General features: G+C 41.7%; 1 protein-coding gene across 1 annotated transcript in view; it reads left to right on the forward strand.

The window, feature by feature from the left end:
* tsnare1 (T-SNARE Domain Containing 1) overlaps nucleotides 1-10,159 on the forward strand; it is a 122,392-nt gene extending 112,233 nt beyond the window's left edge. Inside the window, exons 9-10 of the mRNA XM_023988463.2 lie at nucleotides 4,850-4,922; nucleotides 10,068-10,159. Coding sequence (XP_023844231.1) covers nucleotides 4,850-4,922; nucleotides 10,068-10,159 — 165 coding nt within the window. The remainder of the gene's footprint in view (nucleotides 1-4,849; nucleotides 4,923-10,067) is intronic.
* The last annotated feature ends 8,617 nt before the right edge of the window (nucleotides 10,160-18,776 follow it).

Genomic DNA, 18,776 nt, shown 5'->3' on the forward strand with positions numbered 1-18,776 from the left:
CCTCTGTTCCAGTCTGGTTGACAGGTATGCTCTCGTTCCTCGGCTGGTACACAAAGGACAGGTGGGTGGCTCACCTGTTGGAGGGTGACGGAGCGAGCCCTGAATCTCCCAGACTCCTCCGCAGGAGGCGGTGCCCATGCCAGCCACCCATCAGTGCTTTGAGCCGTGCGGCTGCGTTCGTTGGTCGTGGCTGAGCTGCATACCCAATGAGAACCTATTTATGGTGCTGCTATCATTTACCTGGAGGAGGAGGGTATTATTTGCTTCACTAACCCACAGTTGAGTRCCTTCCACTCCGCAGACACCAGAGGTGATCTCTACACCCGGTCAACTCTAACTCTCACAGGAACTTCKATTCCAGCATATTCATGTCCTTCTAGAGTTTTGCTGGTCCTGTTTGAAAACGGAGTCATTGTTTGGGACTGTTGTCTTCTCAATGGCTTTATATGTCCCTCATCTCATCACGACCTGGACTGCCCTCTCAAACCAGCTCAAAAAAGACTCCTAGTGTCCTATGGAAACATTAAAAACATAATGGGCAAACTATTTCCTTTCCATTGTGATCTTGATCCTCAATGTTTAACATTTGGTAACATATTATATATGAGCCATGACTGGGATGGATCCAACAGGATACATCAGCTTTCTACAGAGGAGAATAGAGTCCTATTCTTCCACTTCCTCCTTATTTAGTCTGCACTAAAGCACTATCAGCCAATCGACTGGTCTTGTCTTCACCTCTATCAGACAATCACCATGACTGAAGCCTTTGGAATCAACTCAACCTGCAATCTCTCATGGCAATGCTCATATCAGCCAATCGTCAGATCTAATTTCTGGCGGTGTCATCCCGACCCAGACTCTTGTTAGACTTCAGGAACATGAGGAATGGAACAGCGGTGGCGACCTTGTGGACTTGTCAATCAGCCGCTTGTTTTTGTCTCCTTTATCTCAGCATGCAGTTTAATTGTGTGTCTGGTGTTGTTACGGTGGCCTCTGTGTCAGATGGAACTGATGTCTGCATCTCTGTCTGACATTTATTTCACATGAAACAAAGACAGGCCCCTCTGCCTCTTACAAGAGCTCTGTTTGTTGACTGTCWATTGCATCACAGAAACACCATAACACATGTGGTATTGACATGAAGAGTCAAACAACTGACTCCCGTGACTTAGACATACTGTCAGTGGTGGAAAAAGGACCCAGTTGTCATATTTGACTAAAAGTAAAGATACCTTAATATAAAACAATACTCAAGTAAAAAAGTCACCCAGGAAAATACTACTTCAGTAAATGTAAAAAATAATTTGGTTTTAAATATATTTAAGTATCAAAAGTAAAAGTATAAATAATTTCAAATTGCTTATATTAAGCACACCAGATGGCACTATTCTTGTTTTTTTAATTTACAGATAGCCAGGGGCACACTCAAACACTCAGACATAATTTACAAACGAAGCATGTATGTTTAATGAGTCCGCCAGATCAGAGGGAATAGGGATGACCAGGGTTGTTCTCTTGATAAGTGTGTGAATTGGACAATTTTCCTGTCCTGCTAAGTATTCAAAATGTTGAGTACTTTTGGGTGTTGAGTATGGAGTAAAAAAATAAAAATAATTAGGAATGTAATGAAGTAAAAGTAAAAGTAGTCACAAATATAAATAGTAAAGTAAAGTACATATACCCCCAAACTACTTAAGTAGAACTTGCAAGTATTTTTACTTAAGTACTTTACACCACTGCATAATATAGACAAACTGACATGGGATATTTCTTCACCATCGTGGTTTATAAAAGAGGAGCTGAATTGTTAGCAAGACTACTATCAGGTTTCAGGTAAGACCCAAATGCAGACTGTGTCGAAGTAACAATGTTTATTACAGCAACAGGGGCAGGCAAACAACAGGTCAAGACAGGCAGGGGTCGATAATCCAGCGCAGTGGGGCAAAGGTTCAGGACGGCAGGCAGGCTCGGGATCAGGTCAGGCAGAGGTTGGTAATCCAGAGTAGTGGGACAAAGGTACAGGACGGCAGGCAGGGTCAGGGCGGGCAGAAAAGGTCACAACTGGGGAAACCAGGAACAGAGGGGAAAATGCTGGTAGGTTTGATGAAACAAAACAAACTGGCAACAGACAGACAGAGAACACAGTAAGTACCCAGGGGATAATGGGGAAGATGGGTGACACCTGGAGGGGGGTGGAGACAAGCACAAGGACAGGTGGAACAGATCAGGGTGTGACAACTACAAATAGTCTTGGGTAAGAGTAGGATTCCAGTTCTTAATACCTTAAGACCTTTTCCCAACATTTGTCTTTCAAAGGTCTCTGGTTGTCTTTTGAGGTCATTGTGCTTTTGTCTGTTGATAATTAATTCAAAGTGTACAGGAAGTGCAGCAGAGCATATGGAACATAGCCTGTCCCCATCCCAGCATGGGTCAACACTCTCTGTGGGACATTATGTATAGTTGGTGGAGTGGGTGTGGGTGTGTGGGTAGACCTTTAAACCTACTGTTTAAAACCTAGTGAACCAGGGCCTGGGAGGCCAATGGTGGAAGAGTGGCCATGAGCTTAATATAACCCTATGAAAAATGAAAAAGAGCACACATCTGGCCCTAAGCCTTTCCACTCCCACTCTGCCCCCAGGCTGGCAGGGATCTGAACAGAAGACAGCCCGCCACTCACTTTCTCTCTCTTCTACTCAGACTCTCACTCATGACTTTGTTAAAGCGTTCTGTCATTGTAATGAACTGAGTTCAGATTGCCAGCAACCGCTTTGCCAGGTAAAATAAATGTGTTGTTATTCTATTCCTGTGTGATGGAGAGGGTTGCCCAAAGATGAAAACAGCAAGAAAGTCTTTAGCGTCATGAGGTTTTGCCAGAGGCCATTTTGGATCCAACCAGATGGTGTTTGCCAAGAGCCAGGATGGCTGCTGCCAGTTTCCACAGCAATATCAGACACCTGTGATGGATGGCCCAGTGGGTGAGGCTATACAAACACAGCTGTGATTGCATGGTGCTATAATGGAGGAGAGGGGGACCTGTGATAGGGAGATAGACAGAGGTTTTATAAGCCTTCATATTGCTTTGAGCTGATACACAGTGAACAGATTCAAAGCCAGGAAACTGGCGAGGAGGGAAAAAAGTGCAGGTCACCCAGTGTGGTAATTCGTTCTCTCTCTGCAGTGGCCAGACTGCACACTGACTGAAACGAAAACAGAAGTAAACAACACTCTATCAATTACTGTGTCCATACACGTTTATATCGTTTTATATGAAACACAAATTTACATTTAGTTTTTAATGGGCTTAGCGTGGTGGATTTTAAAGGGGCAGTGCAGTCAAAAACTAGATTTAGCTGTGTTTTATAAATATTTCCACACTATGAGGTTGGAGTAATACTGTGAAATTGTGAAAATGATGGTAATACCCTTTTAGTGAAAGAGCTGTTTGACAAGACAGCTTGAAATTTCAGCTCGTTTTGCATTGGTGGGGTTTTGGCCTGCCAGGTGTTATAAGTTAATAAACAAATAAAAAGAGTGTTTCAAAACTCTGCCAATAACAGCTAGTTTTCAGGGAACATATCCCTCCAATAAGGTCCCTCACTCAGTCCACTCCCAGACAGTCCTAGCAGTCCTAGCAAAAACGTCTCAGAGAGTAGTTTCGATATATATTTTTTAATTGTTTAACCTCTCTTGGGTGGGGGGCAGTATTTGACGTCCGGATGAAAAGCATGCCCAAAGTAAACTGCCTGTTACTCAGGCCCAGAAGCTACGATATGCATATAATTGGCAAATTTGGATAGAAAACACTCTAATGTTTCTAAAACTGTTAAAATTATGTCTGTGAGTATGACAAAACCGATATGGCAGTCGAAACCCCGAGGACAAACCATCCAAAATAATAATAATTTCAGCCTACCTCTATTTTCAATGGCTATCACTTTAATTTTAAGGCCAACTCCTCCCAGATTGCAGTTCCTAGGGCTTCCACTAGATGTCAACAGTCTTTAGAAAGAGTTTCAGGCTGGTTATTGGAAAAATTTGTCAGAAATTGTAGTTTTTCTAGGTTGCTCCCATTTTGGCTGTAGTGTTTCCAAGCGCGTGGAAGAGAGCGCGTTCTTTGGTATTTTTCTCCGGTAAAGACAATAACGATTCTCCGTCTTAAATTGTATCGTTTATTTGTGTATTAGGGTACCTAAGGTTTGATTATAAACAGTGTATGGAAAAGTTTATTAGTAACGTTTGGGATTCATTTTGTATGCATTTTGATGGAGGGAAACTGGGTGGATTATTGACTGAAGCGCGCCAGCTAAACTGAGTTTTTATGGATATAAAGGACATTTTCGAACAAAAGGACCATTTGTGATGTAACTGGGACCTTTTGGAGTGCCAACAGAAGAAGATCATCAAAGGTAAGGTATTTTATATCGCTATTTCTGACTTTCGTGTTGCACCTGCCTGGTTGAAATATGTTTTGCATGTGTTTGTATGCGGGGCGCTGTCCTCAGATAATCGCATGGTTTGCTTTCGCCGTAAAGCCTTTTTGAAATCTGACACCGCGGCTGGATTAACACGAAGTTAAGCTTTATTTTTATGTATTACACTTGTGATTTTATGAAAGTTAAATATTTATAATACTGAAGTTTGAATTTTGCGCTCTGCAATTTTACCGGATGTTGGCCAGGTGGGACGCTACCGTGCCCATAAGAATAATGTTTTGACTTACATATCCCTGTCTATTTTGGGGAATCCATGGAGACTATGGAAGAAGAAATCCCGGTAATGCGGATAGCCAATGACCTCGAGAGTAGAATGTATTTATTTAACCCTTCGTTGTCTGTTTCCTTTACAGAGGGACATGTTGGATGTCAGCCAAATCATGCGAGATCTGGCCAGTATGGTGCACGAGCAGGGAGATGCCATAGGTGAGACATCACGTGTGTGTGTGAGTTTGTGTGTACGCGTGTGTGTATTTATGATTGCCTGAGCTCCTGTGTGCAGTCATCCATGTCTGCATATTACTCTGTCTGTATTTTACTCTCTGTGTCTTTGTAATCCCTTTGATATTTTGACCAACTTTACAGCATCTCTTTCATCATGAGTTAGCAGACTTAARTAATCACCTCAGGACTCCCWTCAATCAAACAAACTTTTGAACCTTAACACGTAATAAATGGTTGCTTGACAGGTGGGTTACAATAACAACAATGGTTAGAGGACAGGACAGCATGTCCCAGTCTTCTGTTATTGATAAACAAGTCCTGCAACCCAGCGCTGATCTAGACTTGGCAGACAGAGGGAAAGTGTGGTTCAACGCACAAACAGAGAGATACAACAGCACCACCATCACCCTGCAGAGAGATGAACTGGAGACAGGGGGATGATATGGAACACTAGTCACTGAAAGAGAAAAACATGAGGAAGGAGGACAGGAGAGTGGATATGTACAGATACTCTAGCAGACTGGATGGAAGAGAGAGAAAGAGGAACAAGGGAAGCATAAACGAAGCAGCATGACTGATCAAACTTGTGCATATCAGTGTGTGTGCCAAACCAAATTCTGCTGTACATGTGTCTCTGGTATGTGTGTGTACCTTTGTGTGTGTGCATGTGTGTCCGAGGTTGAGATCTCATAAATGAAGGAAAAGGATTCTTCTTCTATTCTAATTGGTCCATTGTGTGGGAGAGTGGCCCTGAGTCTGGCTGTTTTAATCCATCTAGAGGACAATGACCTTTTCTTTTGATCTATTTTCAAATGTTCTAACTTTTTAACTGCATTGTTGGTTAAGGGCTCGTAAGTAAGCATTTCACGGTAAAGTCTCCACTTGTTGTATTCAGCGCATGTGACAAATACAATTTGATTTGATTTGAATTATACTTTAGACTCATGCCAAGTTTCCAACTCTCACAGACTCAATGCTACAAGAGAGCAGGCAACAGGCAACGAGAGAGAAACAAAGAGGAACTGGAGAGCAATACACAATTTATCCCAGATTCTATCCATAATTAGGGTACTTAACATTTAGAGTGAATAATGTTCAGCCTTATGGAAGGGAATATTTYAACAAATGGCACTTTTGTTTCCTAGATAAGTTCTGGATGGCGCTGACTATGTGTGTTAGGACAGAAATACGACTTGTTTGTTGTTTGGCCTTTAGAGAAAGGGTTTTTTGAGGTGAACACGCAGGAGGAAATCTCTCCTTTCAACTTCAGTGTCCCTCCTCATTTCTCTCACATGCAGAGCACAGGGAAAATAAGGGGAAATAAATAGTGGCGAGTTCTAAGAAGTTAAATGTCAATTGTTGATGAAATTGGGTACACTAGTAAAATGCCATTAGAATCTCATTAGATTTATGTCTTTTCAATTTCTGTAGTCGTCCTTCATGTGAGGACGTAGGGAGGATATATTTTAGTATGACTATGAGGGTATACATCATGGATATATTTAGACTGTGGATACATTGTGGATACATTGAGACTGTGGATACATTAAGACTGTGGATACATTGAGACTGTGGATACAGAGGGAAGTGGAACATTGGTGTGGTGGGAAAGTGCTAAAGTGTGTAAGGATGAACATGATGGCTTTAAGAGATGGTGGAGGTGGTAACTGTGAGAGGGTGTTCAGCTCACCAGTGTACAGAGTCAAGGTGCTCTGTCCAAGTACCTGAGAGCTGTACTACTCTACTGCTGTAGTCTTTTCCACATCCATTATGGACCACAGACATAATGTTTCTCTCTCCCAGCCAACCTTGAAATAGAATCAGGTAAATTGCATGTTTTGCTTTTCTYTAGCTGCGGTGCACATGGTGAGCTTTTTATTTTTATGTGTATAATAAAAGCTGGGTCTGAATAAGCTGATGGGGTTTTAGGGGGGCAAGGGGGCTGAGGCATGTGGAGGTGTCCAGAGGAGCAGCGGGGGAGCGGTAGAGGGGTAAATTGAGAAATCAACAAACCCAGGAAGTTTGGATTAGTGCTTTTTAGAGGGCGTAGAGTTGAAAGTAGCTTCTCTGTGACAAAGCCTCTGCTTCCATGTGGTGACACACTCGACAAAGCCACAGGTCACGCTGTGCCAGAACTGATGCAATCAACAGCTACACAAGGGACAGAGAGAGAGAGAGACAGAGAGAGAGACAGAGAGACAGATAGAAAGGCTAGACAAGTGAACTTGGGTCATTCAAAGGTGAAGTGGTGCACTCATCTATTTTACTATCTAAGTATTGCGTTAGTCTCATTGTGGTTATAGTACATACAGCATGTGGTCAATCTTGTGGTTTTTGTAAGGAACCAGAGGAATACAGTGGTTTTCAGATAGAAGGTTATTATGTCTTGATTCAGTCACATTTACTTACATGTCCTTATAATACCCCAAAACATAGAGAATGTGGTGTTGTAGAATATGAGTTGTWGCCATGTTTGACAACTTATGCTTTTCCTTGTTGATGAGATGTTTTTCTCCCTAGAAATGTCTTGCATATCAAAGACATAATTAGTGGAGCATAGTGTGAGGGAAGTAAAGGCTTATGGAGGTGTGTTTGTGTGTGTTTTCTTGTCTCCAATGCGGCTCAATTGTCTCCTTGTATTAGCATACTATCAGGGTTATGATTCTTTGTGCGAATTATCAAGCCATGTACTACAGATGTAGGATATTCATTTGAGCCAGTTTGTTACAGCAGGAAAATGACCCTGTAGAGAGAGGAAATGTGAATTAGTATATATATATATAGAGAGAGAGAGAGAGAGAGAGAGAGAGAGAGAGAGAGAGAGAGAGATTTGTGTCCTGCATGCTTGAGGTTCGGCACTGCATTGAATTGATGGGCAGTGAACCAAACATTTGTTTTTAATTGGGAAAAGGATTGGATTTAGGTTTGAATTAGTTCTCACTGGATACAACAACTATAGTTACTATGGTGTGCATTGGAATAAGACAAGTCATTTGGATTATTCAAAGACTAATAATTGGTTGACTTCTGTTATGTTTAGAAAATGAAATGTATGACGGAGTATGACTTTTGAAAGCTCCGTTCTCAGTTTATTCTCAAGCCGTCACTATGGTGACAGCCAATGAGGAAGTAATTAAACATAGAAATTAAATTAGAATGTTGTGCATCATAAAAAGTGTCACTCAAAGAAAACTCAATATACTACATCATCGATCAAACGTGACGCAATTTACGGTTGTGTGACTGAGAATGTGTGTGCATCCTTTTCCAGTTTATTAAGGATCTTGTGCAAGTGATTATGTAAATAAGGAGAGAACTACAACTAAGTTGGTCTATCTATAAACACAGTTGTGTGTTGTTCTAAGATTTTGAAGCTTCACGACCATGGAGAGCGCGTTCAAGGAAGTTGAACGTGACATCATACGAGCAGCTCAATCGGAGCATAGTGTGAGGGAGCAATGAGCAATGAGCAATGAGATATTATGAGGGGTTATCAAATAGTCGCTTTCTTTCTCTCTCTCTCTCTCCCTCCACTTACACCTTCCTTCCTTTCTCTCTCTCTCTCTCTCTCTCTCTCTCTCTCTCTCTCTCTCTCTCTCCCTCTCTCTCTCTATGCACATTCTGAGTAAGATTAAACCTCTCAAGGCTACCAATGTGTGTGCAGAGGAATGGTGTGTACCCAATTCACCCATTCAATGTCTGGATGTGTCATACAAACACAATCACACCGACAACAGCGTGCACACACACACACAGAGGCCAAAGACACAAGGACCAGTGAACGGAGAGACAGGAAATGAGCAGAAGATACACCACATTGAGCCTCTGTAGGAAATGAAATAGAAGTTAGACTGTACATGATAAAGAGGACGAGGAATATTGATGTTTCCACAATGCTCACATAACAGCACCACAACACAAATAGTGTATGCTAAGGTGTAGGGGTGTGAGCGTTTAAACAAAATTGGGATCCTTAACGTTAAGAAATATCCCTAACCGTAGATGCAGAAAGTAAACCGCATAGTGGGTCAATTTCCGTAACAACTAAGAGCGTTGAAGTGCGAGGCTCAACTTCTCTGCTGATTTGGTGTACTGGCAACCACGCTGTGAACAGTGTGAAGTGAACCCGTGAACCACTCTCTCTCCAAGTATAGTAATAGTAGTACAGGTGCAATGTGGACATCAGCGCAGCTGCATTGTGAATTCACAAGATTTTTTGGGGTTTCGTTTTTTTCCTCCCTAATTTTGTGATATCCAATTGGTAGTCTTGTCCCATCGCTGCAACTCCCGTACAGACCCGGTGAAGGTCAAGAGCCATGCATCCTCCGAAACACAATCCTGCCAAGCCGAAACATGACCCTGGGGCGGCAGGTAGCCTAGTGGCGTTGGGCCAGTAACTGAAAGGTTGCTGGATCGAATCCCCGAGCTGACAAGGTAACAATCTGTCTTTCTGCCCCTGAACAAGGCAGTTAACCCACTGTTCCTAGGCTGTCATTCTAAATAAGAATTTGTTCTTGCATGTTAAATAAAGGAAAAATAAAAAAAGCCACACTGCTCGCTTAACACGGAAGCCAGCCACACCAATGTGTTGGAGGAAACACTGGCGACTGAATGTGCATGCACCCAGTCCGCCACAAGGAGTCACTAGAGTGCGATGGGACAAGGACATCCCGGCCAGTCAAACCCTCCCCTAACCCGGACGATGCTTCACCGCTTTATGGGTCTCCCGGTCGCAGCCGGCTGTGACACAGCCTGGAATCCCAGGTCTACAGGTCTACAGACCCAGGTCTGTAGTGACACCAATGCGATGCAGCGCCTTAGACTGCTTGGGAGGCCCGAATTCATGTGGAATTGTATACATTTTTATTGTGTATGTGTGTGAAAGATGGCCGTTTAAACATGAAGGAAATTGTTCCATTTGTTACATACAGTATAGTGACAAAATCCTACTAAGTAGTGGAAGTACCTGTATGTTTCTTCTATTACCACTATAGAATGAAAGAGTACCCAGTGTGTTCAACCTGGTAAGAAAAGGTCCTAAACTGGGGGTACTGTGTTGCTATAAAATATATCTGTGTTGCTATGAAGTATAATCATTATATTTACCATGCTTTTATGTCTCTTCAGATAGCATTGAGGACCACATTCAGACCACCACATCCAACGTGGAGTCAGCCAATCAGGAGCTAGCAAAGGCCAGCCATCACCAGGTGCAGTAGTGTCCTCATTTCATTGTCCAGGTTCAGTGATGTGGGTGTGTGTGTGCATATGTGTGTGTCTGTGTGTGTCTGAATGTGCGTCTGTGTACTTACAGGCGTGTGTGCAGTCAGGCGTTTATGTCAACTAAATGCAGTTCCTGTATATTGTCATGTCTGTGTATTGCTGGTACTGACATTACATTTTAATGGAGATTTTCAGGTGTCATGCTGATACACATCTATTTACAGGATCAGTAGGACAAACATGATTTCAAATAACAGGGTTTGCTATTTCATTACTACGTTATTGCGTTCATTACGATGCTGTGGAAATAACAATAGAGATCACATTTTCATGTCATATTTTATCAGCTTTTGCCGTTAGCTAAATTATTTGGACTGATTGAAACAGTAAAACGGTAGCCTGGAGTCTAATAGGAAAATCAAACAGATATACCAACACTGAACTCCAATTCCATAAACAACTGTTTCTTCCACCAAGATAATGATTATGAGGTTTCAATTTCATTGTACAACTTTATTGACTAAGAACYGAAATACGTTAGTAATGTGCATCAGACGGTAGACTGCAATGAAGTATTACTTGGTTATGATTTCTTTCTGATTTCTTTTGAGTGAATCTTTTCCATTTGGTAGCACATTCACAAAATGCCCAAGGTTATTATTTTTTTCATTTTCCTTGTGTATATTGACTAGTAATTGTATGTCATACTTTTCCCCCCTGTCACCCTTGCTTGGATTATATAACAGTAGAGCTTAGAAGTCAGTGTTGGTAGCATAGGCCTGTAGTGTGTAGCCCTCTGGCTATCCTAAATGATATATTGACAAAAGTGTCATTGGGTTAAGAAAAAGGTCACATTTCCTGTTACTAGTAGTAGATAGCTTCACAACACCCCACACAGTGAGGTTTTATGACCCTGATACTCTGTCTGCAAACACACACGCACACTCGTCATTTAGCGACTTACAGTTCATTCATCTAAAGATAGCTAGGTAGGGCAACCCCATATATCAGTCATACAATAATAAGATTTTTTTTTCTCAATAAAGTAGCTATCAGCAAAGTCAGTGCTAGTGGGGGGTACATGGGAGAACTTGAACACCAGGTGGGCTGCTGTGTTCTGGATAAGTTGCAGGGGTTTGATGGCACAAGCGGGGAACCCAGTCAACAGCAAGTTGCAATAGTCCAGATGGGAGATGACAAGTGCCTGGATTAGGACCTACGCCACTACCTGTGTGACGTAGGGTTGTACTCTACGGATATAGTAGAACTGAGCCCTGGGGGACACCAGTAGTGAGAGCGCATTGTGCAGACACAGATCCTCTCGACATCACTTGGTAGAAGCGGCCTGCCAGGTAGCATGCAATCCAAGAGTGTGCAAAGCCTGAAATTCCCAGCCCTGAGAGGGTGGAGAGGAGGATATGATGGTTCATCATCTCGAAGGCAGCGGATAGATGTAGGAGGATGAGAACAGAGGAGAGAGAGTCAGCTTTGGCTGTGCAGAGAGCCTCTATGACACAGAGGAGAGCAGTGTGAGTGACCCGTCTTGAAGCCTAAATGGTTAAGAAAATCGTTCTGAGAGAGCTAGCAAGAGAGTTGGTCAGAGACAGCACGGTGAAATGTTTTGGAAAGAAAATAAATAAGGGATACCGGACTGTAGTTTTTGACGTCAGAGGTATAGTGTTGGTTTCCTGAGTTAAAGGTGACGAGGCCAGTGGTCAGGAATGGGAGAAGGGTATGGAGGAGGGAATGGGGTTGAGCAGGCAGAATTTCATCTGGAGAAAGCGGTCAAGGCTTAGTGTAGTTCTGTGTGAGTGGGACAAGTGGACTAAATAGACTGAGTAAATGAGGAGCGGATGTCGTCAATCTTCTTTTCTAAATGGTTGACCAAGTCGTTCGCAGAGAAGGAGGGGGGGGGGTGGAAGATTAAGGTGGGAAGGTTGAAGGTTGAAAATCATTTCCTAGAGGTAGAGGCAGAAGCTTGAAATTGAGAGTGATTGAAAGTGGCTTTAGCTGTGGATACAGAGGAAGAGAAGGTATAGAGGAGGGAGTGAAAGGATAATAGGTCCTCCGGAAGTTTAGTTTTCCTCCTTTTTTGCTCAGATGCCCGCAGCCCTGTTCTGTAAGCTCGCAGTGAGTCATTCAGCCACAGAGCAGAAGGGGAGGGCCGAGCTGGCAGGGAGGAAAGGAGACATTGAGAGTCATAGGATGTGGAAAGCGAGGAGAGTAGGGTCATAGAGGCAGAATGAGGAGACAGGAGTGAGAAGGATTTAGCAGAAGGGAGAGATGACAGGATAGAAGAGGAGAGAGTAGAGCAGGGTTCCCCAACTGGCGGCCCACAGGCCAATAATTATTAATATTATTTTAATTTAATAAGCAATATAACAAAAAGTAAATCAATAGGAGATGAACAGCACCTGGTGCTGAAAATATTGTAATTCATTTCAACAATAATCTTAATTTTAATTTGACTGTATAAATAACAAGAGGGTTTAATTGGAGTCTATTTCTTCCGAGCCTAGGCCTATATAAAATAACTTAGCCTCCCTCAGCCAGTTATGAGGCTTAACAGCATCTTTCACAATAAAAAAAATATATGTGGGATGTTTTTTATTAGGCCTATTTTCAATTTCAACTGGCCAAAACTGTAGCATCCTAAATAAAACAATAATTTTAAGAAAAAAAGGTGATGTCTGTATCTGAATGTCTGTATCGGTATAGTCTGCTCCTGTAACAAAAAACAAACAGAAAATACTGTCAGCTAGAGACCTAAATATCCCTGGATAAGCACTCAAAATAATGTTAGTATTTACTAATTAAAGTCATATAGGCCATTAAGTTACTTACTCAATGGGAAAAGTTGTATATCCTCTTGGACACGATCTTGTGGATGTCGTGTGAGATGTGATTTTGATGCGCAGGCAGTCCTCAATTGACTTACACTAAGTTTTAGAACACTTACTCATTCAAGGGTTTTTCTTTATTTTTACTATTTTCTACATTGTAGAATAATAGTGAATACATCAACTCTATGAAATAACACATATGGAATTATGTAGTAACCAAAAAACTGTTAAACAAAACTAAAAGTATTTTATATTTCAGATTCTTCAAATAGCCACCCTTTGCCTTGATGACAGCTTTGCACACTAGATGCATTCTCTCAACCAGCTTCATGAGGTAGTTACCTGGAAGGCATTTCAATTAACAGGTGTGCCTTGTTAAAAGTTCATTTGTGGAATTTCTTTCCTTCTTAATGTGTTTGAGCCAATCAGTTGTGTTGTGACAAGGTAGGGGTGGTATACAGAAGATAGCCCTATTTGGTAAAAAACCAAGTCCGTATTATGGCAAGAACAGCTCAAATAACCAAAGAGAAATGACAGTCCATCATTACTTTAAGACATGAAGGTCAGTCAATCAGGATCATTTCAAGAACTTTGAAAGTTTCTTCAAGTGCAGTTGCAAAAACCATTAAGCGCTATGATGAAACTGGCTCTCATGAGGACCGCCACAGGAATGGAAGACCCATAGTTCCCTCTGCTGCAGTGGATAAGTTCATTAGAGTTTCCAGACTCAGAAATTGCAACCCAAATAAATGCTTTACAGAGTTCAAGTAACAAACACATCTCAACATCAACTGTTCAGAGGAGACTGTGTGAATCAGTCCTTCATGGTCGAAATGCTGCAAATAAACCGCTACTAATCACCAATAAGAAGAAGAGACTTGCTTGTGCCAAGAAAGACGAGCAATGGACATTAGACTGGTGGAATTCGGTCCTTTGGTCTGGAGTCCAAATTGGATATTTTTGGTTCCAACTGTCGTGTCTTTGTGAGACCCGGTGTAGCTGAACGGATGATTCCGCATGTGTATTTCTCACCGTGAAGCATGGAGGAGGAGGTGTTATGATGTGAGGTGCTTTGTTGGTGGCACTGTCTATGATTTATTTAGAATTCAAGGCACACTTAACAAGCATGGCTACCACAGCATTCTGCAGCGATACACCATCTCATCTGGATTGGGCTTAGAAGGACTATCATTTGTTTTTCAACAGGACAATGACCCAACACACCTCCAGGCTGTGTAAGGGCTATTTGACCAAGAAGGAGAGTGATTGAGTGCTGCATCAGATGACCTGGCCTCCACAATCCCCGACCTCGAACAAATTGAGATGGTTTGGGGTGAGTCGGACCGCAGAGTGAAGGAAAAGCAGCCAACAAGTGCTCAGCATATGTGGGAACTCCTTCAAGACTGTTGGAAAAGCATTCCAGGTGGAGCTGGTTGAGAGAATGCCAAGAGTGTGCAAAGCTGTCATCAAGGCAAAGGGTGGCTATTTGACGAATCTCAAATATACAGTATATATATATTTTTTTTTTAAACACTTTTTTGGTTACTACATCATTCCATATGTGTTATTTGATAGTTTTGATGTCTTCACTATTATTCTACAATGTAGAAAATAGTAAAAATAAAGAAAACCTACTCATTCAAGGGTTTTTCTAAAACTTTGACTGGTAGTGTATGTGAAAACTAGTTCCAGTCGTGAATCTATACTGCGTTCATAGAGGAAAATGAGGACACGCAGGTGTAAGTCGATCCAAACATTGTTAGCACATAAAATGCAAGTTTCTTTATTCTGCTGTATTCCTCTGAGCATGCCACCCAAAGTGCACACAAGGACTTGGCACTCCTGAGTGCATCCCTGAGATGGCTCGATGTCTGGAATTCAATCAGCTCAGTTTGAATTGGAGCCTCATCCAGCAAGGGTATCGTTTTCTTAGCAAGGGAGAAGAATTCTCCACCTGGGCGGACTGTGAGAGGATCAAGTACAAACACAATGATATCCTTGGGCATGCTGTAGTCTTCAAATCTTGTGGAGAAGTTGTCTGGTCCCTCTGCCTGTCGTTCTTCAGTGTGTTGAAGTGCATCAGCCTTCCAGATGACAAGTCCAAATCAAACAACTCAAGCTTCCTAGTAAAGGCCTCAAGTTTTTCCACCATGTCCACGACTGTTTTCTCTCTTCCTTGTAACTGCAGATTTAACCCATTTAAGTGACAGAATTCATTATGTTATTGTCACTGAGTTTATTATGTACTAATCAGATGTGTTAAACATTTTGTTTAATTTGTAGTGTGGGCCAATTAATTGTGCTAATATTATGTACTAATTATGTTCTAGCCCGCCAACTATTAGCTCGGAAAACCTAGTTGACGACCCCTGGAGTAGAGGGAGACAGAGAGCGAAGATTGCGACCACATGACCTTCTGGGTAGGGTTGGAAGAAAGGGAGACAGAAAAGGAAACCAAGTAGTTATTAGAGACCTAGAGGGGGATTGCAGTGAGATCAGTAGGCGAACAGCATCTAGTAAAGTTGAGGTCAAGCTACTTGCATGCCTTGTGAGTGGGAGGGGACTGGGAAAGTGTGAGGTCAAAAGAGGAAGTGGAAAGACAGAGGTTTAAAGAAATGAATAAAAGGCAGACGTCGGGAGGTTGAAGTTGCCCAGTACACTTAGTGGTGAGCCACCGTCAGGAAATTAACCTATCAAGATGTCAACCTCATTGAGGAGCTCTCTAAGGGCACCTGGTGGGCGATAGATGACAATGTTAAGCTTGAGTGGACAAGTGACAGTGACAGCATGGAATTCAAATCAGGACATGGACAGGTGAGTGAGGGAGAAAATATAACATCTCCACCTAGAATGAGTAGCCCCTGTGACATCACCGTGATGACCAGATGCTCTCAGACTATGAGAGAACACATAGTCAGATGAAGAGAGAGCAGCTGGAGTAGCAGTGTTCTCTGGGGTGATCCATGTCTCCATCAGGGCCAGCATAGTCTGAGATGAACTTGGCGTTCTTGACTGCAGATTGGCAGTTCCAAATGCTGCCGGCGACCAGGAATTCCACATGGGTTGTTTACACTTAAAGGGTGGGGAGCATCTGTAAAACCTACACTGAGAGGAGCGAACAGGTATAGAAAACACACACATAGTTGACAAAGCTACAATAGAGAGAAATGAGATCATCTGAAAATAACTAGGTAAGATTCTCAAGTAAGAGACTTCCTCTCTTTCCTTCATCAAGCAACTCCGCAGAACAACTCCGCAGAACAACTCCGCAGAACCGTCTTTGTTTCGGCGACAAAACCGCTGACAGAGCTGCCGCTGAAAAAACAGGGGAGACTGAAGTATTAACACCAATTGCTAATTGCCTAACAGAGGTGAAGCCACTCCCCCTCCAATACAGCCGCTGATTACAAAACAACAACAATCACAAATTGCCCTGCCCCTTAATCCTGGTTGATGTGTCAACAATCAGCTGCAAGATATGAGCAGTCAGCAGTTCACACACCAAGTAGGCTACTGGGAAGACAGGGTCATCTACTTTAAGTGCTGTCTATCTATCAAAAAGACAGCAACAGATGAAGACAAAAAGTCTAATTATCACTCCTGGAGATAGCAGGAGTCCTCTATCTATAGATTGAAGCACATACACACACAGGCACACATGCATAAATGAGCTGATGTGCTGTATCATACTTTTTCAGTTTACTGTACTTTATTTTATATCTATGGTATGAATATCACTGTCCTACTTAGTGATTTGTTGTCAACAGCAGCCGACCCTCTTCCTAAATCATTATCTCTCTAATGGCTTTTCTTTGACTTTTTCCTCTCTCTCATATCTACAACCGTACACACACATAGATTACCAACATACGATGTCAGGGATTTATCCGCTTGTTTCAGAAAGGTGCTTTTATACATTTATTTTATTGGATGGATCTGAATAACTTACACAGTTACTCTTCCTGAATAACTTACACAGTTACTCTCCCTGAATAACTTACACAGTTACTCTTCCTGAATAACTTACACAGTTACTCTTCTGAATACTTCAACAGTTACCTCCCTGAAATAACTTACACAGTTACTCTCCTGAATAACTTACACAGTTACTCCTCTCCTGAATAACTTACACAGTTACTCTTTCCTGAATAATATACACAGTTACTCTTCCTGCATACTTACACGTACTTAATAACTTACACAGTTACTCTCCTGAAATAACTTACACAGTTTACTCTCCCTGAATAACTTACACAGTTACTCTCCCCTGAATAACTTACACAGTTACTCTTCCTGAATAACTTACACAGTACTCTCCCTGAATAACTTACACAGTTTACTCTTCCTGAATAACTTACACAGTTACTCTCCTGAAATATCTTACACAGTTACTCTTCCTGAATAACTTACACAGTTACTCTTCCTGAATAACTTACACAGTTACTCTTCCTGAATAACTTACACAGTTACTCCTTCCTGCATAACTTACACAGTTACTCTTCCTGAATAACTTACACAGTTACTCTCGCCTGAAACTTACACAGTTACTCTCCCTGAATAACTTACACAGTTACTCTCCTGATAACTTACACAGTTACTCTTCCTGAATAACTTACACAGTTACTCTCCCTGAATACTTACACAGTTACTCTCCCTGAATAACTTACACAGTTACTCTCCCTGAATAACTACACAGTTACTTCCCTAATCTTACACAGTTACTCTCCTGATAACTTACACAGTTACTCTCCTGAATAACTTACACAGTTACTCTCCCTGAATAACTTACAACAGTTACTCTCCCTGAATAACTTACACAGTTACTCTTCCTGAATAAACTCACAGTTACTTCCCTGAATAACTTACACAGTTACTCTCCCTGAATAACTTACACAAGTTACTCTCCCTGAATAACTTACACAGTTACTCTCCCTGAAATAACTTCACAGTTACTCTCCCTGAATAACTTACACAGTTACTCTCCCTGAATAACTTACACAGTTACTCTCCCTGAAATAACTTACACAGTTACTCTTCCTGAATAACTTACACAGTTACTCTCCCTGAATAACTTACACAGTTACTCTTCCTGAATAACTTACACAGTTTATTCTTCGCATAACTTACACAGTTACTCTTCCTGAATAACTTACACAGTTACTCTCCCTGAATAACTTACACAGTGACTCTTCCTGAATAACTTACACAGTTATCCCCTGAATAACTTACACAGTTACTCTTCCTGAATAACTTACACAGTTACTCTTCCTGAATAACTTACACAGTTACTCTTCCTGAATAACTTACACAGTACTCCTTCCTGAATAACTTACACAGTTACTCTTCCTGAATAACTTACACAGTTACTCTCCCTGAATAACTTACACAGTTACTCTCCCTGATTAACTTACACAGTTACCCTCCCTGAATACTTACACAGTTACTCTCCCTGAATAACTTACACAGTTACTCTTATATGGGTAGTTATTTTGAAGTATAATAGAATATTGCGCATGTACACCATAAGAAATACCCTGCTGTTGAAAAAAGGTCCCATATTACTGTAATATATCCCAAAAACCAATACCATAGTTGTGTAGGGCCAGGACACTCTTCACAGATCTACGCTGGAATGTATATTTTTCTGTTGGATTACTAAGTATATAGACACCATATTACTTTCCCCCCAAAGTTTTGTGAGAGTTGCTCTCCTTCCTACAGGCTTCTTTTTTCTGTTTCATTCTGTTCCTATTGCTGCTCTACAAGTGAG

The sequence above is a fragment of the Salvelinus sp. IW2-2015 genome, linkage group LG6.1, assembly GCF_002910315.2.
Source record: "Salvelinus sp. IW2-2015 linkage group LG6.1, ASM291031v2, whole genome shotgun sequence".
In the NCBI taxonomy this organism is placed as follows: Eukaryota; Metazoa; Chordata; class Actinopteri; order Salmoniformes; family Salmonidae; genus Salvelinus; species Salvelinus sp. IW2-2015.